The sequence below is a fragment of the Plodia interpunctella genome, chromosome Z (genome assembly GCF_027563975.2).
Source record: "Plodia interpunctella isolate USDA-ARS_2022_Savannah chromosome Z, ilPloInte3.2, whole genome shotgun sequence".
NCBI lineage: Eukaryota > Metazoa > Arthropoda > Insecta > Lepidoptera > Pyralidae > Plodia > Plodia interpunctella.
The window spans coordinates 1,143,965-1,169,950 of NC_071324.2; the positions used below are offsets into that span (position 1 = coordinate 1,143,965).

General features: G+C 32.6%; 2 protein-coding genes across 5 annotated transcripts in view; both read right to left on the minus strand.

Moving 5' to 3' along the window:
• The window catches only part of Pdfr (Pigment-dispersing factor receptor), a 78,074-nt gene that overhangs the window by 32,294 nt on the left and 19,794 nt on the right, over window positions 1–25,986 (minus strand). For all 3 annotated transcript variants that reach the window (XM_053768409.1, XM_053768410.1, XM_053768411.1), the window contains 3 exons: window positions 16,013–16,035; window positions 11,261–11,333; window positions 10,228–10,288 (listed from right to left, as the gene is read on the minus strand). In XM_053768409.1, coding sequence (XP_053624384.1) covers window positions 10,228–10,288; window positions 11,261–11,333; window positions 16,013–16,035 — 157 coding nt within the window. The remainder of the gene's footprint in view (window positions 1–10,227; window positions 10,289–11,260; window positions 11,334–16,012; window positions 16,036–25,986) is intronic.
• LOC128683138 (tubulin polymerization-promoting protein homolog) lies at window positions 731–6,429 on the minus strand. Of its 2 annotated transcripts, none has more exons than XM_053768414.1 (4): window positions 6,325–6,429; window positions 5,503–5,709; window positions 3,652–3,828; window positions 731–1,797 (listed from the first exon to the last, which is right to left on the minus strand). In XM_053768414.1, the coding sequence occupies exons 2-4, from the start codon at window positions 5,694–5,696 to the stop codon at window positions 1,761–1,763; spliced, it is 408 nt and encodes a 135-aa protein (XP_053624389.1). In that variant the 5' UTR covers window positions 5,697–5,709; window positions 6,325–6,429; the 3' UTR covers window positions 731–1,760. The 2 variants fall into 2 exon arrangements, 1 of the variants encoding a protein (XP_053624389.1); XR_010370341.1 differs by lacking the exon at window positions 731–1,797 and adding an exon at window positions 2,802–2,858.

Sequence of the window (25,986 nt, forward strand, 5' to 3'; positions counted from 1 at the left end):
TTTTAATTTCAAAGTTTCCTCTTAAAATTAGCTTAGATTATAAACATATTTTTTTCTCTACGTAACATGTTAAGGCACTGCAATCTACTTTGACAGTCAGTCGTGCTCGTTATTCTTCAGTTGCATACCGGCGCACTTAATCTCATTAGACCTGCATGCAATGACGACACTAGCCCTGATCGACCGACAACGGCCGCTTACAGGAATTTCGTTAAACTTAATTTTACTGCCGTCATTCCTACAAAATTGCGTATGTAAATCACGTTTTTCCGCAGGTTAAAGGTAACGTCAAAGCGTGATGCAACCCACAAGCATTTCTTTGAAACCATTCGCTGTATTTTGACTGATTCTTTGAAATTCGAAATAGTGACCGTGTTACGCGAGCGTCTATATGAACTGGCCTGACTTATGTATTGAAAATTACATATTATTTATTTCGGTTTGTATTTCGAAGCGGTAGTTTTGGTTAAGAACTTCCGCTTATGATCAAAAGGTCCCAGGTTCGAATCCTACTTGTGCCACATGAGCTTGTATAACCAATCTGACTAATGCATAGTAGTTTTCATATGCTATTAATATCCATTGCCTCCGATGAAGGAAAACATCGTAAGGAAACCTCCGCACTGGTTAGTTTGCCACTAGATCGTAAACGTCATATCAGATGCCTTTAAGCGACTTGAATAAAACAGTGATAGCAATAATAATACATTCTAAAGAAAGAAATGCTGTTTATTTTTAAATACAATATATGTAATATAAAGTAGATAACATGTGCAATAAATTAAATACATTTGTTTACGCATTATAGAGATTAACAAGACAGGTAAACCTAAAAGCGGCACTATCGGCCTAACACGGATATGTAAACTCCAATATTAAATAAGGTATTCCAACTGGGAAACTCCGCCGATGTGAATTGGATATTTATTGTGCAGAAACAGCCCGTACAGTCAACAGCACATCAATTTACTCTACATGAAACCCTATGGCGCGATAATAGCGGCGAGTTTGCAATGTATTTGGGTAGGTTAAGGTGCTGTTAACTGCAAGCAACATGCTGTTTTAACCATAGACAAACACTGTTTTCGAAACTCAATAAACTTACTGTCATCCACCAACATGAATGTTGTGTTTGTAAAATCGTTGTCCTGCAAATACTAAATCCATGGTAAAATCTCATATGAATTTATTTATCTTGAGAGATGTCTACTATAATATCATCCTCGCGAATCCAGGTTTCCCCATTATACTACAAATTTCCTGTTGTACGGAATCAATATTCTCGAATTAATTGCTACTGTAGTTGCTTAACGTTCTACAATAAGCTACCTGAAGCCCAGACTTTTATACTTTGTCAAAAGATAAATGCTTCCACAGTGTACAGGAATTTTTTAATTGTAAACTGATATAGATAATGTATTTTTTAAACGGATAGAAATGAACTGAATCACTGATGTCAATACTTTTACATAAGAATTATTATGATTAAATAAATAAATATATTAGGACAAATCACACAGATTGAGCTAGCCTCAAAGTAAGTTCGAGACTTGTGTCATGGGATACTAACTCAACGATACTATATTTTATAACATATACATATATAGATAAACATCCAAGACCCGGACTATTTAAGACATTTGGATTATATATTTTGTATGCCAAATAAGTTGATATGGAACTAAGTACGCAGGACAGCCGTGACCCACCGTGAGAGCCCAATATGAGATAATATATATTCTTCAGATAATAGATATTCTTCAGTATTTCTTTGGATCGTCAGGAACAACCATCAACCTGTTGAAATAAACGAAATCATTAAATTTGTGGCCGTTACGCGTTCTCTGGACGTCTATCCAGTGTACCTGGCTAAAGAAGTGCCACTTTTCATTCAGACAGATTATATTCGAAAAGAGACAGACAGAAGGGCAGCCTGTAACCTCGGCAATTGATTGTTTTTTTTTTTGCTGTTGTTATGCCATTGCCTTTTGAATTTGCATTCAAATCTGCTGTTTTATTCAATTTAATAGTTACAAAACAGTAGTTTTTCAACTGGGTATATGCGTTATCCCCAAAAACAAATGATCTGAGTGATTCTCGTGAAATAAAAGTACTCCCATTTTTTTTAAGGTATTAAGCAAATCCTCTATCGAAAAAGTTGCTGCACTTTTATTTTAAAAGTTGCAAATGCTTTGTTTGCATTTTTACCTTTATGATTTTTGAAGTGATCTCAAATCCTACAAAATATTATAAATGCGAAAGTTTGTATGTGGATGTATGTGTGTTGTTACTCATTCGAAATCTACTGGACGGATTCTTATGATATTTGGTACCCGGGTTATATAATCTGGAATAACTCAAGGTACTTTAAGGTAAGCCCGGGGCGCAGCTAGTATAAAAATAAACTAAGCACCATCGCGTGAGAATCGGCCCCTGAAGATGAAGCTCGCTAGTAAATCAAAAGCTCAATGAGGCTTTTAATTAATTTAATTCTACAATCCGACAAAGACATTTACATGTGTTTTTACTTAATTAATGGCGTAAGACTTTCTGATTGGGTTAAATATTATGTTAAAGAATAAATTTACAAATGTTCTTATGTTACCAAAATCGATGATATGTCACTTTGATTGACAACTAATGATAATTTGATTGATGTAAATGACAAGTGCAGAAAATTTGAAAAAAATATTCTAGATTAAATAGGTAATTTTAAGCTCATTGTGATAATTCATTGATTGTTACGATTCCGCTGCATCATAACTATCATTTTTACAGCGTGAAAGATAACCTGTCTCCTTCTCCACGCTTCAGACTATAAGAAGACACAACAACAAGATTGGTTGAGCAGGTAAATCCTGAAGAGACAACAAACAAAATTATAATTTAGGATTATAATATAGGATTATTTCAATACAACTAACCGACCATGGTGCTATAACTCAGAAACCAACCATCGAACTAGGAACAAACCTGTCTCTCAACTGTGAGGGCTTTGCAATAGGGTAATCGTTTTAGTTCTCCGAGCAACTCAAGAGCTAATTCTACAATGTTTAGAAACACAACTTGCAATTTGAAAGCAATAATTCCCAAACTAGATAAATCTATATCGTTGAAGTATCGTAAATACCTTATGACTTTATGCAATATCTAGTTAAGATATTTTAATAAATGACTTGTGAGACTTGTAAGATATTTTAATAATGACTTCTTTCGGCATTTCTTCTCAGCAGTGGTCGTTCCGAAATGCCAGTAGTTTGTAGCTTGTTGTGAGAAATAACTATAAATATAAACATTGACGAGAAAAGGTGCCAGGTCTAATTTCTGAATAAATTTGAATTGATTTGAATTTTTGAATTTTGAACTTGTTTTTGTTATTAGTTCTTTAACCATAACCAGCTGTAGATCATCGAAACCCAGCATTTCCTTTCCTATATTTGTATAAATATTAAATAATTTACAGACAAGCTTCTTAGTAAATGGTTGACCATTTAACCATAGCAACAGATAACAATGATGTAACTAATTATGAGCTATAATTGGGCGGGTCTCGCGATAGGCTCATTAGTTACAGTTACACTATTGCTATCTGTAATATTTGTTCGACCGAATAAAATAAATACAGACATTGAATTGGAGAGGTTTACTAACCTATTCTTTGGTTTCCATGTGAGGAAATATTCCCTGTATTGAGGTACTCTGACAGGCACCGTTCCCGGTAAACCACACTTGCACAGAGCACTCACAAGATCGTCCAGAATTAAATGTTTGGTCTCAGCTAAATCTTTTAAATATTCCTCAAATTCCTCGTAATTGATTTCGGTTTTTCTGAAAACGGTTGATATCATCAACAATCAACAGTCAAAGATTTACAAATTTAAACTTCACAGGCATATATTCGAAATTAAATTTTATCAAAGTTAAAAACTACTAAGATTTCTGAATGACCGCTGAGAAGAAATGTCGTATGAATTCGTCCGTATCACTTCGGTAGATGTAGTGGTAAATATTTTTTTATACATCTTTTCTAGTAACAATATCACAAATTAGGTACACATAAAGAATTTTATGTATATTTTTTTGTATCTCTTTCTTTTAAATATATATTTTTTAAATACACGAAATATATTTGTGATCGAGATTACCCATTCTCCCCGACAGCACCCGTTCACCAAGAAATATAAATAATAAGTTAATAAATTATTCACAAATTGCATTTCAAAGTATTCTATTGAATGTTAAACAAAATTATCAAACGTTTGCATGTGTTAAAAGCCAAAGTTGAAATTTAGAAAATGTTTAATTCAAATGAGTGTTTACAGGCGCAACTAATTCGCAATTAGGGCAGTGAGTGTGACGTAATGGCTATAGGTAAATAACACTACCCATTGATGGGCTCAATCACCGGTCAGGCGTAAACACTGCATTAATGAACCACGGTGATCCTGAACTTAATTAAATGTATTTAAAAAAAAAAGTATATTTTCGAATAGTTAGACTGGTTTTTCAAATGCAAAGTAATTGATACGCGTGAAATGGTAAAATATCACGCTATAAAAATTTACATTTAATTTAGATGAATAATAAAATCGTATGTTTATTAATGAACATGAAAAAATTATGTCATTGAATTTTTACAAGTTCTATTAATTTTTCTTGAGTACGTTCGGGACTAGCGAGAATTCGACCTTCAAGATGAAGACCTATGTAAATTCTTGATTATGGGAAATCGAATTTTTAATGAGAGGTCAAATATATTCCTTCTTACTTGTCGACTCAACCGACCAATACGACGCCTGTACCGTCGTGAAGGTCTTTGGGTGGTTCTCAGAGCGTTTCGACCGCTGCGCCCGCGCTGTTACATTACAAACCGTCAATTGTCTTGAGGAAGAAATCATTTCCAAGGTCAATTATTGATAAAATTAATATTACTACAGTATAGATTAATTATTTTTTAAAATTGTAATAACAGCGCAGCCGCAGAGAAACACCCCTTCCAGTGTTCAGGTGGCGCACGCAAGGTATGATTCTAAACTACTTAAATGCATTATGTATGGGTGTTCTCTGTTTCTATTTTTTCTATTTGATAGATAAAAGAAGTGACACAGGCATTACGCCGGCTACACACTATCACTCACACAGATGCACGCGGATGCATGAACATAACGTAGTTTGTATGAAATGCATACATAAATTTATATTTAAAAAATGGTAAGCCCTTCTGGCATAACCAACACTGTTTGAATGAGTTTCTTTCGGCATTTCTTCTCAGCAGTGGTCGTTCCGAAATGCTAGTAGTTTGTAGCTTTGGTAAACATCATTTAATTTAGAATATGACGTGAAAAAGTGCCTGTGAAGGCCTAATTTCTGAATAAATGATTTGATTTTGATTTTGAGAGCTATTGTTTACTGCAATGAGAACCGAGTAATGTTAGCCGAATATACGCCATAGGCAAACTGTACCGCGATAATGTGGATTTAAATGCATTGAAGAGAACTAACTCGAATTTGAAAAAGGCTATTCCTGTATCAGTCGTAGTCACCACTCGGTCGTTAAGAACGCCGGCTTGCCTCATCCAGTAATCGGTCATATAAAGGTCTATGGTTTTCCCATCACGCCCTTTTGGGTCCGACATCTTAGCAAAATCGATGAATTGTTGATCGAGTGTCACGTCTGGTTCTATTATGTCACTCATATTGGTATCGATTCTGTTACATAATAAATAATTATTAATCTATTAATTTTAATTAACTCGTTATTGTCCTCTGCTTCGCCCGCCAATATTTTCCACGCGAACAATTATTTTCCGGTATGAAAGATGGGCACCTTTCATCCCTTTGTCCTTCTCCATACTTAAATCAAAATTTCAAGAAGATTGGTTTAGTAGATATAGCTTGAAGAGGTAACAAACAAACTTACTTTCGTATTTGTAATTGTCTACCATTCTACTTGGGGCAAAAATATTTTTTTTTGTATGTATGTATGTAGGAATGTTTGTAACGCGATAACTTTCGAACCGTTGGTCTGATTTTGGGAGTCAATCGTCAAATTTCAAAAAGAAGTTGATTCGGGACTGGGCTTTCTTAAGGAGATTCTCATACACATATTTCGAGTCGTACATATAATTATGTAATATAGTTTCTCTTTAAGAGAATACAATATTTTTTTTTGAGAAATAATTTCTTCAAATAGGCGTGGTAATTTTATTCTTTTTTTTAAATAATGAAAACATTTCTTTAAAAATCAAATTATATAAGTGCTTTCGGGATTTTAGTGAGATCACGACACCGACAAATAATTATTAAATATCACCAATTACTTACCTTTATTTTGTATTGTGGTTAATTTAAAATGTCATAAAACTTTATCTGTTTTTAATTCGCGTAACTTTTTTTATTGATAATTATTGGCATTAAACAGTTCGTGGTATCGACTAGTAATATGTTACTATAGCAACCATAGTAGGCCTGTACGATGTCGCCATGGCAGCCTTGATTTAGAGTCGTGTCCCATTGCTCAGCCACGCTGCGTCGTTTAGACGTCCGCCGACAGACAATACAAAATAACACAGAAATTGATCATATTATTTTATAGATGAAACGATAAAATATGTTTTATTAAAAACACGTGTAAATTGATACGTAAAATCTTAAAACACTTAGACTCAACATACCTTACCATAGAATGGTGTGCAAATATAGTTACAGTCGCTGCCATGCATACTAAGTTTTAAGTGTTAAACCTAAAGCAACGGAGATAGAATGTGTTGCGTCGGCGCAACGCATCGCGGCTAATAGAGCGTGGCTCTTATATTTCCTGACTAAGCCACAAAAGCTAAGTGGTTGTGCGCGGCCCGCTCGATTTAATGTTTTTAATTTAATTTAATTTAATTTAATTTAATTTAATTTAATTTAATTTAATTTAATTTAATTTAATTTAATTTAATTTAATTTAATTTAATTTAATTTAATTTAATTTAATTTAATTTAATTTAATTTAATTTAATTTAATTTAATTTAATTTAATTTAATTTAATTTAATTTAATTTAATTTAATTTAATTTAATTTAATTTAATTTAATTTAATTTAATTTAATTTAATTTAATTTAATTTAATTTAATTTAATTTAATTTAATTTAATTTAATTTAATTTAATTTAATTTAATTTAATTTAATTTAATTTAATTTAATTTAATTTAATTTAATTTAATTTAATTTAATTTAATTTAATTTAATTTAATTTAATTTAATTTAATTTAATTTAATTTAATTTAATTTAATTTAATTTAATTTAATTTAATTTAATTTAATTTAATTTAATTTAATTTAATTTAATTTAATTTAATTTAATTTAATTTAATTTAATTTAATTTAATTTAATTTAATTTAATTTAATTTAATTTAATTTAATTTAATTTAATTTAATTTAATTCCTTGTTGTTTGAATGTATTTTTTTATTCTTCAAATGCCTCTATTTTGTACTGGGAATTTACCGGCTTATTTTTTGCATCCATAATAATTATCGTAAACTAAAAAAAGTATTATTAAATTGTTACGTGCGCGCGTGGTCTGAGGGTCCACTTCTTAAAATTCTATGAAAACATTGATTCCAAAAGAAATGTTAATGCTGGAATTGGATTTCGTGAAAGCCGAACAAGCGAGTTTTAATTCGAGCCCACAATTATTTGCATTTAGTTTATATTATTATAAACAACACCTTTTACAATGTAAAAAATAAGCATCTGCCTTGCCGAAATGCTAGTGGTAGTAGTTTGTAGCTTTGGTAAATATAATTTAATTTAGAATATGACGTGACAATGTGAAGGCCTAATTTCTGAATTTGATTTCTGAATGATTTGATTTTACATTATTTAGCTAGAAATTTTATCCCGTATTTTTTTACTTACGGGGAGTGGAGGGGAGGTCGAATCTTGACCACCCTCGGCCACGTTCGCACTTTCCCCCATAAAGTACCCTTGTCTTTTCACAGCTAGCTTTATAATTAAAATTAGCACCTTTGATCGAACTCCGTCGCTAAGACATCGATATATTTTATGGCACGTTACATCACTAAATCGTAATCGAATATCCATAATTTGTTTTCACCTTATCATCTTTGGTCCTAATTTTTATAGTGATCTTAATACAGGATCATATAATAGTTTGTTAACCCTAAAATTACATGCATTAATATTAATAATAATCCGGGAGCGAGTTTTGACGCGAGTCTTACATGAAATCAAAATACTCCAAAGGGCATCTATCTACGTGTTGAATCTATATGGCCCCACACAAGCATTTCAAAGGACCGGATTACGTTTCATGAATCCCAAATGGAGAAACAAAATCATTTGCAATGGCTATTATGTTAGCAAAGCCAACTGAATCGATTAGGTTTGATTTAGGCTCCAGAATACAAAATTAAATGTTTGAATGCAGGCGCTCGTAACGGAGAGTTGGGGGCTCCATCCCTCCTGCTCGAGGGATTCGGGTGGCGCCTGCCCAATGCAATAAAAAAACATACAGGACAACAAACCTAACCGGAACAGGTTAGGAAGAGCTTCTGACCGCACAAAGTCTAACTGCATGAGTGTTGCATGCACGCTGCATAGGTAAATATTATTTACACAAAAAAATAATTGCACTTTATATGTAGTTTACCTAATTTGACAAATATGGAAATATGGAAATAGGTTTGTAATATAATGGATTCTATAATTTATAGCGAAAAAATATGGAGCATTTTATATGTATCAAGTTTGAGGGAACATTAAACATATTATAAAAACCAATTTTTATTAAACCTTAGATTATGACGAAAATGTTTATGAGATACGATACAGAAGCAACTTTTAAACCAAACACGGTTTTAGTATAATACTTTTATGAAAAAATGGTTTTTATATAATCATCCGACCGTCTGTAATGTCACCTCTAAATTATGATTCTGACTGTACACCAAAAATTCATGGAAAATAACCAATAGAATTATTGCAAAATTTTATATTTATTAAAATTAGTTGTATACCAATCTGTAATCAATTAAAGACTATTATCCATCCTCTGTGTGCAGTAATGAATTTTTGCGAATTCGAAACGTCTCGAGAAATTTATTTAGATTATAATGTAAATGTTACGCACAATCACGAGATATAAATAATTCCTTCTCCCCTTATATAATTATATTTACAATTGATATTTATACATAATATATAATTTATTATTCTTTTCGTGCCAGAGATCGCTCTATTTTTTTCAATTGAACTGTACATGTAGAGAATCAAAAAAAATAGTATTAAGTTTTTGATTGATTTTCTTAAAATCATCGCTGTACTGTATCAAATGTACAGTGAGACACATTATAAGTATGAAATGAGCCAAAACGTTGACATATATATATGCGTTGATTCGAGATACAATGCATAAACCAGTTTCCCGTGATTCTATAGAAAATCCGTGCACCACCTTGTTACGAGGTTCGTATAGAGAATTATTCGAATAGATTAAATATTCGAATAGACAATTTAGTGATTGCCATATACAAAAATATATTGCCACATACAAAATGTTGTTGAAAACACGTTTCGATGTTATTTTTATTTTTCACCGAGATGTTTTAAGATATCGGATAGGATTTTATAAATATTGCGTATGTATGAACTGTCTGTTAGGGTTCCGTTTGAAAATATGAAAAGTTATACGATTCATTTGATAGGAGAGGAAACTCACAAATTTTAGATGTATTTACTGATTTTGAAGTGAAAACTTCTTTAGCGGCGTTGTGCACTTTTTGTTATGGGTAAATAATGTTTAACTCACGTCAGGACACGTGACCCTGATCGAAAATTCGTAAGACGTCAATATAGTGCACAACGTTAATATTCAAGTTTTCACTTCTGCCGGCACTTCCGGAGTGCAACACCTTTTTTTTTAATTTATTTTCTTTTCTAACGTGCCAGATATCACGTAAATAAAAGTCGATTGATTCATTGGCCCATTATTACGCCCTCGGTTAGGCAGCGTGCACAGCGGGTTCATTTAAAAATCGTTCGATGTATGGGTCGCCTCGTCTCCTCGTCGAGAGCGTATTGGACTTAGTGGCTAATAGCCGGTCACTGCCGTATTTGTTCCACTGAGCCATCCGACTAAGCTCATTGAGGAATTTAATATCGGGCTTTTGTGACGGTGAACAGGGCTTTAGTTTCGTAGTGTAAATGGCACTTACCTTTATTCAGAGTTATGTTTGCGAATCGTTGTTTGCAAGCCTCCGCTCTCGGTGACGCCGTCTAAAAAATTTTACATGTATTTTAGAAAATGTTATATACTTGTACATTTTATATAGACGTAAAGCAATAAAATAATAATAATAATAATCAAGGTAAATAATTGAAATGTTTGTTTTACATCTTGACTGGGAATCGAACCCAGTATATAGAAAAAATATATATATATATATATTTTCCTTTCATCAGCACTTGATTACAATCATAATATGTTTCAGTATACCTTTTGACCATGTACTTTATTGTGTACTTACATTGTTATATTACTGATAAAAAATTATACATAAATTTATATTTAGAAAATGGTAAGCCCTTTTGGCATAATAGGGACCAACACTGTTTCAATGAGTTTCTTTCGGCATTTCTTCTCAGCAGTGGTCGTTCCGAAATGCTAGTAGTTTGTAGCTTTGGTAAATATCATTTAATTTAGAATATGACGTGAAAAAGTGCCTGTGATAACCTAATTTCTGAATAAATGATTTGATTTTGATTTTACTGATTCTAACTCGGTTTAAAAATTTCTTAATTACCACATTCACGCGCGATTCGCTGTGCCATAGTTATTGTTTTTGTTATATATTATTGGAACAGGAATAGGCTCCGTTTCTTTTTTGATTTAAGAGTAAATGAAGAATTTTTCTATTCAAACTGTGGGCAATCTTTTAGGCTTTTTTGATTTGTTAGTCTCCTATTATTATTATTATGATAGTTGGCGGACAAAACTATTTGTGCAGCACTAGTAAAATAATTCTCATATACTCAATATTAATATAGGACTAGCAGCGCTCCGGGGCTTCGCTTCCGTGGGATTTACGGGATAGAAGTACCCTATGTGTCATACCAGGTTATATTCTACCCGTGTACCAAATTTCATAACAATCTGTCCAGTAGATTTTGCTTGAAAGACTAACAAAAAATTCATCCTCACAAAATTTCGCATTCATAATATCGGTATTAAATAAAAGTGATACGTACCGTCATAATTTGCTGTTTAAGTGGCCCTCCTCTATTCTTCATTAAAACAAGCGGAGGAAATATCTGCCTGTCTCTAAAATCATCAAAATAGACAATAGATAGATGCTTAATTAGCTAGGCCACTGAAAACAGTCGGAACATGTCAAATTTATACCTATATAGTCCATTATATCCGTTGGTACCATGTTCAAGTGAATACATTTCATTACATTCATGACGTCAAGCTATGTACGCTCTAATTAGTACAGTTGATACAGCTCAATATCGCTTGCGGGTAAAGACTATGGGCTCTTTGGACAATAATGTTGTTTTTTTTTTTTTGACGATGATAACCAATATTCAGAAAATTAAATCCGCTAACAAGAGTGGACTCGATATTCTGAATATTGGTTGCTTTTACGCTTGCTGATAAATTTATACTTTGATAGATATGTAATCACCATAATCACATTTTAAATGTAGTTTTATAATTGCTTTATTAATCTACCAAACAATTAATTACGTGATTACAATAAGTATTAAACTTTTACCAGCAACTAATCAATTAGGGAATCCTTAGTTGTTATTATTATACATAAATTATTTATTTTCGTACATAGAATTTTTTCATTTCAGAATATTACATTGTCATAATAATACATTATAAAATAAATGGATATTCCGTGTGAAATAAATATTTCTTAAAAAAAAAAACCGATCGGTAGTAATTAAATTTTTGCGTCCTAAACACAACTAAATTTCGTCGGCGTTATACAGAATTTCCTAAAATAATTATTATAATACCTGGAATTTTAAGAATTATTGAACACGAATAGCATTCGAAATTATTAATATTATACAATGTTTTTTGGCCGAAAGATAACTTACTGGTTGCCTATTTATTAAAAACATGATTTGTGAAAATTTTGTTGTCTCTTCGACTAATTTATGTGGGTTGCCGGTCAACTTTGACGTTAACTGTAACCCTCGTTTGAACAACATGACGAACTTTGCCCTTTTTCCGCACATGTTAAAGTGAAAATCAAAATTTACTGATCCAACCGAGCCTTAACTACCGAACTTAATACATTAATATTATAGGCGCATACTTACCTATAATATTAATGTGTTAACTATAAAATCTAGAATGAAGTCATTCGTACTGAACGTTATAATATACACGCTTCATATTGAGGATAGTAAACACAAACTCGTCATGTCGAACGAGCTTAAAACAAAATAAAATGAAGCACAAAATTCGCATAATTGAGCTTAACCTTAATTATCGTATAATTTTGTGTGATTATATATATTTTGTTTGACGTTATAATATTTGTAAAGATATTCAAATTAAAATATTAGGTAAAATGTAATAAGACAAAATTACAGTACAGTACGATGTTAATTGTTAGCTCAAAAATGGATTTAAGTATTTCTACAGACATTAACAGAAAATTACAAAAAAAATTTGTGAAGTGATGTTAGTTCATTTGTAATTATGTCATATATTAAACGTCTCATATAAGCAGTTCCACTTTTGAACAAAATGAATTTCTATAGGCGAAAGTTCCAAATTTATATTTCTTAAAAATATATATATATTAATAGAAACGCCGTCACCGCTTAACGCGTCAATAAAATTTCGTCAATTGACATTTATAGGCGGGACAATTTAATTATTATTCCTCCTACATTTATCTCGTGTCACAGAACATCACACGGACGACAATAAAAGCTTGTGTTAAAAAAAATTAAGAAACCCTCGACTCGGAAGTCGCTGGCAACCATACCTAAGAATAAGCATTAAATTCTATTTCAAATTAAAAAAAAAATATATTACAAAATCGTCGTATCGATTGCGTGACTGCTACACAAAGACACACAGACGTGTTAAGCTTGTGACTCATTCCTTCGTCAGGGGGTTAAAATGATATTTTTGTAAACAGACTTCATTTAAAAGCAAAATTTGCAGTGAAAATTCCTATAATATTGAAGCACGGGACTTACAACAAAAGCATAAAAGATATTATTATTCTGAAATTGTCACGAGGCCACCCTTGAACATTCCTCCTTTCTAAGTAACAATAGAAACGGAGAGGAGTGCTACAGACGGATATTTTTATATATATATGCCATCATTATAATCCAAAACTAATAATTTGTGTGTATTTTAGTAATACGTCATTGTTTACGTTAATGTTAATAAATTGTATTAACTTTAGCTTAAGAGTTATTTTAAAGATTTTTTTTAGTTTAAATTAATACAATTTTTTGTGTATTTATTTTTGATATTAATATGATTTGTTATCGATGAACTAAACATGTTATCTAAATCGATCTGTAACGAATTAAATCAATAAAGAACAATATACTATATTCTTCTTCGTAGTCGTATTCCACATGGCTGAGGGTCGTGGTCATTACGTGGAATGAAACACACACAACAACTTTCTTGGCATTATTAATGGAGTTTGCCATTGCTTTCTCTATTTCACACACAAGTTAACAATCAACCAGTGTGCAGGTTTCCTCACGATGTTTTCCTTCACCGGAAGCAAGTGGTGGTCTATGAAAACTTCTATACATGAGTCAGATTGGTATACAAACTCATGTGGCACGAGTAGGATTCGAACCTGGGATCTTTCGATCCACAGGCGGGCGTCTTGACCATTACACCACCACCGTTTCTATACTATATTATATATTATGAAATTGATTGAGATTGTTTAGTTCCAATAGCAAAAGAACTAATACAGGTACTACAGAACTCTAAAAATAAAAGAAGTCCCGTGTTTTATCCCGTATATTACCGCAGGGTATTTTAGGTTCAGTATAATTGAAGTGTATTTGAAGTTTCATTTACTCTAAATTTCTAAATTATATTATTGGGTACCAGGTACCAGGTGTGCAATAAAGCTATTGATAAATGTGGCTTCATACGGTGTATCGTATAACTTCGTACACGAATTAATTAAATTGTGGGTACAGTCGACACAGTACCAGTTTGTAATGGTCCTTAATTTATCATTAATTGAACATTCCAATAACGATTCAGTTATGAATGCTTTGGCAGCTCCAAGCTTTTGCCTGTCAGGTAAGTAGTTGCAAGGGGATTTCACGCTGTTCATAACTACGTTTCATTACAGGACCGTCACCGAAAGCGATTATTGAAAGGCATACGTTGTTTATTGATAAATATGAATTTGAATTAAATAAATAATTGGCCGAGCGAGCGAGATCTAACATTCTACTTGGGGCAAAAAAATATATTTTGTACTACATATGTTTGTAACGCGATAACTTTCGAAACTTTAGTCCGATTTTAATGAAAATACGGTATGTAGGATATGCCAATAGAATTTTTAAGTACGTGGGGCATCGAAATCGGTTCAGTCGTTTTTGAAATATTCACATTTTTGTAAAAAAAAAAAATTGTGTTCGCGCGGTCTAAGTTCGCGGCGAACAACTAGTATTTATTTGGTACACGTATATAATATATAGTTATAATGTTTAGAAAAATACAGGTTGTACCGAAATGGATTCAGCATTGTGTCCTGGCATGAGCCGGGACGCCTGGTCTCCCGCGAATACCAAAATTTAAAATTAAAGTTAAAACAAAAATAAAACACAAAAAAGAGAAGAAAAATTTTAAGTGTTCAAGTGGAGCTGCTTGGTCAACATTTGTATACATAAAATTAGCAATATGACATACATTACAAAACAATACACAGTAAAACTATTAAGCAAATTCAAAGAGGTTTTTTACATTGAGCCCTCTCAGTTTGTCTTTAAAATTTAACTCACTTTAACAAAACTGATATAATCGTAATAAATGTGTATTGTATTAAAACAAGATTCGTCATTCCGGTGTGTTTTTTTAAATAGAATTTAATTGGTATATTAAAATAGAATTTCGATTGACATTCAACATAACAAAACTATTCTATACCGTCCCGACAGCACAAAACGTTACTTGAAAAAAAAATCTGACCATTTTTTTGCATAAACGATATATTAAAAGAAGTAGTATATGTATTTTAAAAAAGAATATTTCTATTTTCTATGAATGAATAATAAAAGTTAATGTAAAAATTGGTTATTGATAAATTAATTTGCAACCGAACATGAACAAACTGACGTAATCGAACGCGATAGAACATTACCTAATAAATTACCATATTTCCAGCCTATATCATTCACAAAGGCGAGACAGGCGTGTAAACTCTGGGTACGCGACGAGGGAAATAAAATAAATAAATATAATTAATACGAGTTTCTGTCTCGTATATGAGTGGAACGAAAAATATGATCGCCTCCATAGATTTCTATATGTTTACGCTTGCAACAGTCAAACACGACTGTTTTATATGAACACAGTAATTTTTATATTAATGGTTACGGCGATTTTGATATATGTCGGCATAGTTTCACAATTCAGTTAATTTTAACCAGCACACAACAACGCAAAGTTCGTCATTATATATAAACGGGAAGCGGCGCGCAGATACGTTAACGTCAAAGTTAATGAAAGTTTAATTTTTTTAAGTAGAAGAGACAATGGCAGCAAAACACCTAGTTTAGAATGAAATAGTTACATTTTATGAATAAACGTAACTTAACTTTCAAAATATTTCATAAATCTGATTTCCAGTTTTATGAAATAATTCGGTTAGTCGGTGCAAAATGTCACAGGTATGTTGCTGAACAATAAACGAATAGAGAACAAATGGGAGGGAAAAATTCTGTATTGGAAATATTATAAAGTGTACTCACAATCCCCTGCGTACAGCTCCCACCTGAAAAAGGAGAATTTAATTAAAATATTAATTTCTTTTTTACAAAAATGCCATTTTTGCCACAAGATTTTATTTGTCGACAGAGTGATTTTGTGGCATTTAACGCTTAACAAAAAAACCCATGCCCGTGCTGTAAACCGTTGAGAGTTCTCTCGTTGGGATCCGATCCTGGGTGCACCATCAGGTCATATGTCAGGTCATATGTAGGCTTGTCATATTAATGCATTGTCGTATTTATACGCGATGAGGGAAATTTCAACTTTGTAGGACAACTGGAAGTAGGAGAAATCTAACTTGCAAAAATTGATTACAGACAGACAAGAAAACAACGGGACAGGTGAAACTAAATAAAAGCTTATAAAATGAGGATGTTAACATTTTAACTTCTTACATTGTTTATAATTAAGTTGGTTAGACTGTCAATCAGATTATAGAAATGTATGTCGCTCTTATTTAGGTAAGATCGTATAATAAGGAAACTTAGAACTAAAAATTCTTTACCGAACCTTCCAACCAGAAAGCGATGTGGTTGACAGTTAGGTATATCATTTTAATACAATTTAAACACAGGATAGTTGGGTTGGGCTTCCAATGGCATCCCCTGATTCAGTTAACCTATTACGGCACGAATAGCAGAGACGTAGATTAATTCACTTCACGCCTGCCAGGCGCCATTTGGTTATGCATTAGCCACTGATAGAAGAACGTTATCCGGACGAACTCCAACTGGATACTACACGTATTCACTATTCTCTGGTTCCAGTTAGAAGTTTGCGTTGCGAAGGCTAATAACGTTAGTGCGATCTCGGTATTGTAAGGTCATATAATATCCTCAGAACAGACCTTCTCGGTATTGCAAGACCTTTATAAAGAATATCATCCGAACGGGAATAGGGACACGTTTGCATTGCTATTTTCCATTGCAATAATTCACGTAGCAAAAAAATATGTAATAAAATTTGTTGATATAAATTTATTATACAAGTATAGTAATTCTATCAAATTTTAGTTTATTGAAGTGAAAACTTATTTAGCGGCGTTGTGCACTTTTTGTGAAGGGTGAAAAATGTTAAACTCGCGTCAGTCGCAGACTGCTGTGATAGGTTACAAAATACAAAGAGTTGTCGTTTTTGTTTTTTGTAACCTATCACAGCAGTCTGTATGAGAATGTTTAGCTGGTTTTTCTATATGATCATCGTCTGGAATTTTGGCTATAAAGACAAGTATTGAAGGACAAAAAATTGTAAGTTGGTTCAAATGGACCACATCAGTGAAACTTTAATATTGACAGAGAAACTCGTCGTCACACTGAAATACTGACTCTTTGCCTTCATTATAAAGATATTTTTGGACATTCTATCCAGACCTAAAGCGGTGTAACGTCAAAGTTGACTGACGGTGCAACTCACACTTAATCTACTGTGAAATTATAAACAGGAATTTTTGTAAGTTTCTGTGCAGATGAATTCTTCGAAACTTTTTTCTCTGAAATTCGGAAAATTACTTCAATTATTATTAAAATTAGTCATAAACGGGTTTTTGTACAAACATGTCATGATATTCCTTTTGACGGCAATCGTATAGAATAATGTAACCGTCATCGCCCGTAGCAAGTGTCGATGGGAGATAAAGTGGAATTGTAATCGTCAGTTAATTGGCTATTTCAGAAAAAGTCACAGTAGATATTTTTATCGCCTAGCATTGCTTAAAATTTTGTACATTTGTACTATGTCTACCTCTGATAAATTCAGTTTAATTACTTTATCCCGTCAGGGTATGGTATGGTATTGGGGAATTATTGACATTTAATTCTCGCTCGAGTCTTCCGTGATTCGTTTAGCGCCGTGATCCGACACGCTACAATTTTTGAGCAACCGATTTTTTTACTAATCAAGTTGTGTTATTAACATGTCGAGTAACAATACTTAGTCTTTTGAAGAATCTCATGTGAGATTTGAGGGTTGGCACAGACAGACTGATCTCTCCAGATTTTTCAGGCGAGAGGCCAGTCAGATAATTAAAAATCTCCTTTCGTTTATTTATATAATATCCGAAATGAAACGGAATTCTTAAAAGTCACGTATATTGAGCTAACTATTATTATTTTTGGACTAACGCAATAAACTATACTTAAAGATAGCTAGCAAATATCAAATATTTTTCTTATTAGTTTTTTTTATCGAAACATTAAAGCAATGTTTCTAGCAATGTTAATGTAGCTGACTAAAAAAACGTCTGAAGGACTAACCGTGCTTTCCTAACTTAATCAATGTTAAGAAAAACAGAAAGTTTTAATACAGAGCAAGACGAGGGCGTGGGTTTGATTCCCGCTCTGAGTAATGACTTTTTTCATCTCATTGTTTGATGTACCTAGTGAAAAAAATCAGTAAATACTTTTTGTCGTTAAAATGTATGCGTGAAATATGTGACAAAATCAATGGAATAGAAAGCTACGAAGCTTGTTAACACCTGAGGAAGATAATGAAACTTTTCACTTATAATTTACCTAAAATGTTTACAAATAATCCGTTTGTTGACTTGAAAGCTTAATACTAAATCTTGGTTAATTGGGGAAATATTGAGGAAAGTTAATAGCTCTATTTTTCAACATGTTTTTTTGTTGACTTTTCTAGTTTTATTCCTGAAGTGGGACATTGTTGTTGTATTTTAACAATTTACCAATTATATTTGTATCATAACATCTTAAGTACAAATTATTAACGTCGTAAATAAACTTTAAAATAACGTAACAAAAATAATATATAGGTACATTACAAAATGGTATGGCCGATGTCGTGCTCGGCGTTGTCTTGTGGCATTGTGCCCAATATGTTTCCATCACGACATAGCTTTTGAAATATAATTAAAAAGGTGATTTGAGCTGATTCGCTCCGTGGACCAAGTTGCATTTCACTCGGTCTCACCGGTGCAACCGGTAATTTTAATTCCCCTGTGCACAGACCACCGATGCAACGAAACAACTCGGTACAACTAATCGGCTCAACTATTACATTAGAATATTTAGACAATACAATATAACAATCTTAAATAACATAGAAATATTGTTGAATGTACGTCTGTTTACTTTATATTTCAAGTTATGAGCGTGTTGTAAAATTTAAGCGGACTGAACTGCATGAAACTCAAATATGTTATGTTTCGCTAGTAGAAGCGCTATTTTCTGTTGTCTGTTTGAGAACCGCTGCACTAGACATAGGTTTAGTACAGGGGTTCTCAAACTTTTTTGAATCATTTTCTAAAGTTAAATTATCACTGGTGCCCTTAATTAGAACTGGTATTATGTGTTCGCTTAACGTCTAACACTATTCGGTTTTAATTACAATTTCTAATACAAATTAATGACTGAGGATAGTTAGTGGTCATAACGTGGAATGAAACACATGTAACAACTTTCTTGGCATTATTAATGGAGTGGTTTGCTACTGCCTTCTCCATTTCACACACAAGTTAATAATCAACCAGTGTGCAGGTTTCCTCACGATGTTTTTCCTTCACCAAAAGTTGTGGTGGTCTATGAAAACTACTATACATTTGCAATTTAGAGACTGCGAAAGGTATATGGTTATGCTCGTGATTTTTTCCCCATTTGGCAACTATTAAAATAACTTTTCGTGGAACACCTGTTGTGTTGGGTGCTTTGCGATATAGCGAAGGCTCCACAGAGCACACTTTGAGAAACGTTCGGCTATGCATTTTAAATGTTTTTATTCACTTAATTTTTAAGCATAGCATAATATATTCATCTTAATTAAAAATATAAAAAATACATAGAAACAACATCGGTATATTTAATTATTTTATCGTTAATACATTAAAGTAAGTCATAGTTTGTTCAGATTTTTTTTTCTATAATGCTATATATCTGACTATTCTGTGTGAAAATACGAGAATTAGTCAGGCCGCGTGGGCGGTCTTCCCCATGCACGTGACCAAGCAAATCGTGCAAAATGTTACACGATTTCCGTATTTATTATATTATTTACCTGGATGACGAAGACCGCAACAGTTACTTCTTTAAGGTTTCTTTATTATGTACGAGGGGAGGTCAATAAGTTCGCGGAATAGAGGGGTTGGTGGGGGTAGGTTTACTCGTCCAGGTTACAGTTACTAGTTGAACACCTCATTAAGAGTATATATATCAAGTTTGAAAGTAATCGGGTCATTAACTTTTGTGTTATCGACCTGTAAACAACTGAATCGGGAAGAAATAAGCCAGTATGGAGAAAATTGAACACCGCGCCGTTATTAAGTTCCTTACCAAGCAAGGAAAATCCGCTCAGATTATTTTTCAAGAGCTGTTGGCTATTTACGGGGACTCTGCCCCTGGAAAAACCATGGTTTACAAGTGGCATGGTCTTTTCAAACAAGGAAGAGAGCCCATTGAAGATGACCCACGCTCCGGACGGCCAATTGAGGCCACCACTTCGGAAATCGTCGAAAAAGTAGAAAACCTTGTATTGGAAGATGCCCGGTTGAAGAAGAAGCAGCCATGATTATGCCGCAATAAGGTTTATTTCATATAATCGCTGCTATAGGCGAGCGGACGGTAATTAAAATCTTTAAAACTGATTTTTCAGCCCGATCGTTCTTCGGATAATCGCGCCCGCGAATGAAGGAATACACGCGAAGATGAGAGGGAGAAATTTCCAGGGCATTAGCGTTAGAAGAATGGTGAGATTTGATTTACCAATCCTAAGGCCATGTGGTCTGACCGACTTTATCCTACCAATTGGTTGGACGACATTTTTTTCAACCGAATTCCGGCCATTCGATTGGGGATGAGCCATGGTTGCCTACACATGTCCTCACAGTCCAGCTCTAGCCGCATTATAACGTTTCTAGGAAAAATTAAATCAATGCTCATTTTATTATATTTGGTATTACAAGTTTTTTTGAAGCTTTAAAATTCGTCGGAAAATAATATTCATAGTTCCGACTAAAGTGAGATCTATTTCTAAGGAAAACTGGAGGCTTGCGCTGTTAAGGCTTCAGAGATTATTAAATAAAATGGATTGGACCGGTTAAAAATTAAACATATTTATATAAATATACAAACGATAATGAAATATTGCTTGAATTAATTTGTTTTATTAATGTTATTTTTATGTTGTGGTTAAAGTACATTAGTAGTTCTTTTATATCATAAAATTGTGACATCACATGACATCACTTTCAAACAAGCTCTGTATATAATTTTGTTTTGGACATTAGAATTCGGCTCAGATTGTCTTGACTTAGTTGTGGAAATGTAGTTGAGAGGAATGATTACGTGACAAATACTGTAAAACTGTTTGAAAATTTCAGCATTTGCATGTAGGTAGCTGAAAAGTTAGGTGAAAAAAAAAGAAAAATGTCTATCCTTCTCTGAGCGTATTCAGGTTTGGTTCCTATGAGAACGTTTTTGTATTTTTTTTTATTGCTTGGCATGATTTTTGGCGACATTTGTTTATTCGTCGATTGTTTTATTTTTATACTTTCGATGCCATTTCGAATTTGCATTTCCAACCGCTGAAGACCAAAGTCAAATCATTTATTCAGAAATTAGGCCTTCACAGGCACTCTTTCACGTCATATTCTAAATTAAATGATGTTTACCAAAGCTATAAACTACTAGCATTTCGGAACGACCACTGCTGAGAAGAAATGCCGAAAGAAACTCATTCAAACAGTGTAATATACATTTATTGTAGTATACTTTATATACTTAATATATATTTTTTGAAGTTTAGTTTAAGAGTTATTTTAATCATTGAATTTGCATTTGTTATATAGATTCAAATATACATGAAACGTAATTTTTATTTTTAGTTTTTTATAGAAATGTTTGTTGTTATCAGTGGTATATTTACAATTCGCTACGGTAAATCTAATTTTAACAAGTGAATTCCAAATATGTCAGGGTGCAGGCATTGTATAGATAACATGGTAACATTTTCTCTTAGTATTTATATTGACAGTCATTCTGTTGTCTAAGAGGTTGTCTCTTAGACAACAGACAACAATACATGACTTAAACTAGACTAGACTTAAACTGCTAGACGTAAACTAATTTTTTTTAAACTCATTATTTTGTTATATGTAATTTTGTCAACTGAAAGATTGTGAACTTAATTCTGTGAACTGAAAATCAGTAAATGGTTTGCATATGAATTGAAAAATAAAACAAATGAATGTATGCTTTCCATTTTCAAAATTAAAAGTGAAATAAATATATAGCATCGAGACAAGATTTCGAATTTTACTAAAATTAATTTAAATATAACGAACACCGAAAATTTCTTCATTCGATAAACTTACTAGTCTTCGCTAACCTTTCCATTTTCTAAGGGGGTTAAACTTATAAAGTTCAAGCTACGTTTTTATTCTAGTACACTCAATTGTTGTAAGTAAATTGGTTGATTATCGAGCATTCTACCGCCGATTCGATTCTAAAATCGTAGAAATCAAATGTTGTCAAAATTTTGCAAGTACCTATTTCCAACACAGATTATTCATAAATTACAATAGTTCAAAGATTCTTGTATTTTTTTTGAAATTTGAAGGAAGTAATGACGGTGGTCGAAATGCTCAAAAATTCAGTCAAAACGATCTTGATGAGCGTGAAAATGAATATTTAAAATAATGAACATTTTACGATTGAAGGCTCAAAAATGAATCACCGGTCTTTCATTATATATGCAAGCATAAATTGATTTGTAAAATATCAAACTTCAGTGGAAACGTGCATTTTAAAGCCACGAAAATGTTTTTCGTAACCAAACAGAGGAATTGATGGATAACTTAGTTATGAAATTCGAGAGGACTTTACATATATTTTTCTACGAATATATATATATAATATTAACATATTTAATCCACGTGCACGTGCAATCGCTTTGAGTTAAAGTGTTTTTGGAAAATCCTCGAGAATTCTCTTTATGTTTACTATCAGAATTAATTAATTTTCAATTAATTTAATATTGAGCTTATCTGTACTTGACGTAAAAACTGCTGTTAGAAAGTTACTGTGAAGGACAAATATGAAGAAACATAGTTGCATTAAATTTACAATATCTTTTTCTTGAAACACATCAATAATAAATATATTAGGACAAATCACACAGATTGAGCTAGCCCCAAAGTAAGTTCGAGACTTGTGTTATGGGATACTAACTCAACGATACTATATTTTGTAACATATACATATATAGATAAACATCCAAGACCTGGGCCAATCAGAAAAAGATCGTTTTCCATCATGACCTGACCGGAGATCGAACCCGGGACCTCGCGGTTTAGTGGCAAGAACTTTACCACTGCGCCACCGAGGTCCTCCAATGTCAATGTGTTGAATAATATTAATTCGAAATACTTCTAAAACCGTCATTTTTGACAAGAACTGGTTATTTACTATGGTATGATCCCAAATTAAAAAAAAAAATGGAATCCTTTCAGTTCACAATTAATGTGTACGCTAGCAGTGTTGGTGGAAAAATTTGTTTTCAATGAACAGATTAAAGAGCGATAAACTACATTGATTTTGATAGATAGCTGCGCGGCAATCAACCGCCTCTTGAAAGAGAAGTGTTTATAGGATTATCTCAACGTCATAATTTATGGTACACTAGAAGAGATTTGCATAACATTTTTGGCTGGGCGTAAATACTGAATTTGTGTTTACGCCCAGGCGTAAACCGGGGGTAAAGATATTATACTCAACAGCCCACAAATCCCCGCACGTTCATAACGGATTCAGATAAAGGTCAATGCAGGGTAATTTAATATGCAGTTTGTTGTACTAGTGCTTGGGTGTAGGAAATATATCGATAGTTAATTTTATTGAAGTGTTGATTCATATTGATTTGTTATTTTTTTTTTAAGTTATTCTAAAAGTATAATATGCCTTAATAATTTACCGAAAATTGAAGTTCGTAATATCAAATGCTATTTTTTTACTATATAGCTAGTTTTTAGTTTAAGTTAATGTAATTTTTTGTTTTTGTTATAAATAATATTTTATTTATTCACATTTTTATAAATAGTAATCAAGATTAATGCGATGTGCATTATCGTGTGTTATTAAGCACTAGCTGTTGCCTGCAGCTCCACTCTCAACACCCTCTATTTTACCTCAAGTCTTAACCTATATATATTCAAAATTTCATCAAATTCGGCCTAGTGGGTTAGCCGTGAAAGCAGACAAAGTCGACAGGCAGAAATTCACATATCTGTTATAAATTCGTTTTAAAATGTATCGATATTCATTGCGTAAACCTAAAATGTTTTCCTTGTGGTTACCCAACATTTTTGTAAACAAAAGAATTCAGAGACGTTAAAAACAATTTTCCACGTATTTTTAGACTTGATATAAAAGGGCTGGCTATACAATGGCTTCACTGTACCTTACATAACTAAAAGCTGTAAATTTTTTCTTGCGTGCAATTGAGTAGTTAAAAAAAACGGCTGATTTTTTTTTGTATTTAAATGTTTTTGAAGTGGAAATTACTTTAGCGGCGTTGTGCACTTTTTGCGACGGGTAAAAAAATGTTAAACTCATGTCAGGACACGTGACCTGACCGAGCATTCGTAAGGCGTGAAAAATTCTCAACGTTGATATTCAAATTGTCACTCCTGTCGGCGGCGCTCCCGGAGTGCAACCCGTTTTTGTTTTAAATTTAGGATCCTAAGTCAAGTTATCAGAGATATATTTTTTCTGTTTTATAAACAGCAGTGCTTGCATTGTTGTGTTTCGGTTTGAAGGGTGAGAGAAGCAGTTTCATTACAGGATACTGTGGCAAAATATCCTAGGCCACAAAGTAGGCAACGCGCGTGTGACTTACCATCAGTTTGATTGAGCCGCATTTTCGATATGAAATTTCAAATTCTTAATATCTCTTTTACTACTTTTTAATAAAATATTATATTGCAATTTGAAATACAAAACTAACTGGTAAATTAATCTGCCTGGTGCGATCGGCCAGTTAGCTCTATCCGACACTTTTGAGACACTATTTTTGAGGTTATCTGTTCGATACGTCACATATGACTATTGGACACTGTATCAGCAAGATAGATAGATAAAACAACATTCGACATTGCTACAGACACAATACATATAATAAAAATCATTAGCATTGAAACAGATAATAAAAAACAAAAAAGACGCGTGATAAAAGTTTGCTGTAATAATTGGAATAGGTCATAACTCAACGATCTTTTTATGAACTTCAATTTTCGGTAAATTATTAAGGCATATTTATATGTAATTTTTTAAAGTAATATGACAATGTACGTCCAAAGGTATACTGAAACGTAAAGGTACACATTACATATTACGATTGTAATCGAGTGTTGATGAAAAAAAAATTTTTTTTTCGTATATATAGAAGAATCGCGTTCAGAGGGGCCTACTCCCAACAGTGGGAAAGGGAAGGCTGTCAATAGTGACGAAACAGATAGATTTAAAACTACAAAAAACTACAAAAAATCTACCAAGTTACCTTTTATTTACACTCGAGTCTGTGTCTCCAATGCATCTCCTATGGCAGATGGTGTCTAACAAAATGTATATCTTTGGTCATAACACACACATAGCACGGTAGTACAGTGGTATAACGCGTTAGATCTCTCACGGTTAAATAAACTACCTACCGCAATCATTTTAAACATTTTATGATGTGCGAAGAAGTGAATTGGTACGTTCTATTTTGGACGTTTCATCAAAATACCGTTGAGATTGTTGATCATTGTGATTCATCAAGGCAAGTCTTGCCACTAGCTAGGCTGAGACTCCTTCTAAGGATATGCTATGTACCTAAATCTCGGATAAAGGCAGCTAAAAGTGGGAATTGAGTGTCTAAAGCATTGCATCATCGGGGGCAAATTATATGTATATAAACCCTAATAAAGCTGTTTAGGAGATTAATATGTACTGGGATTTAAATGGTTATT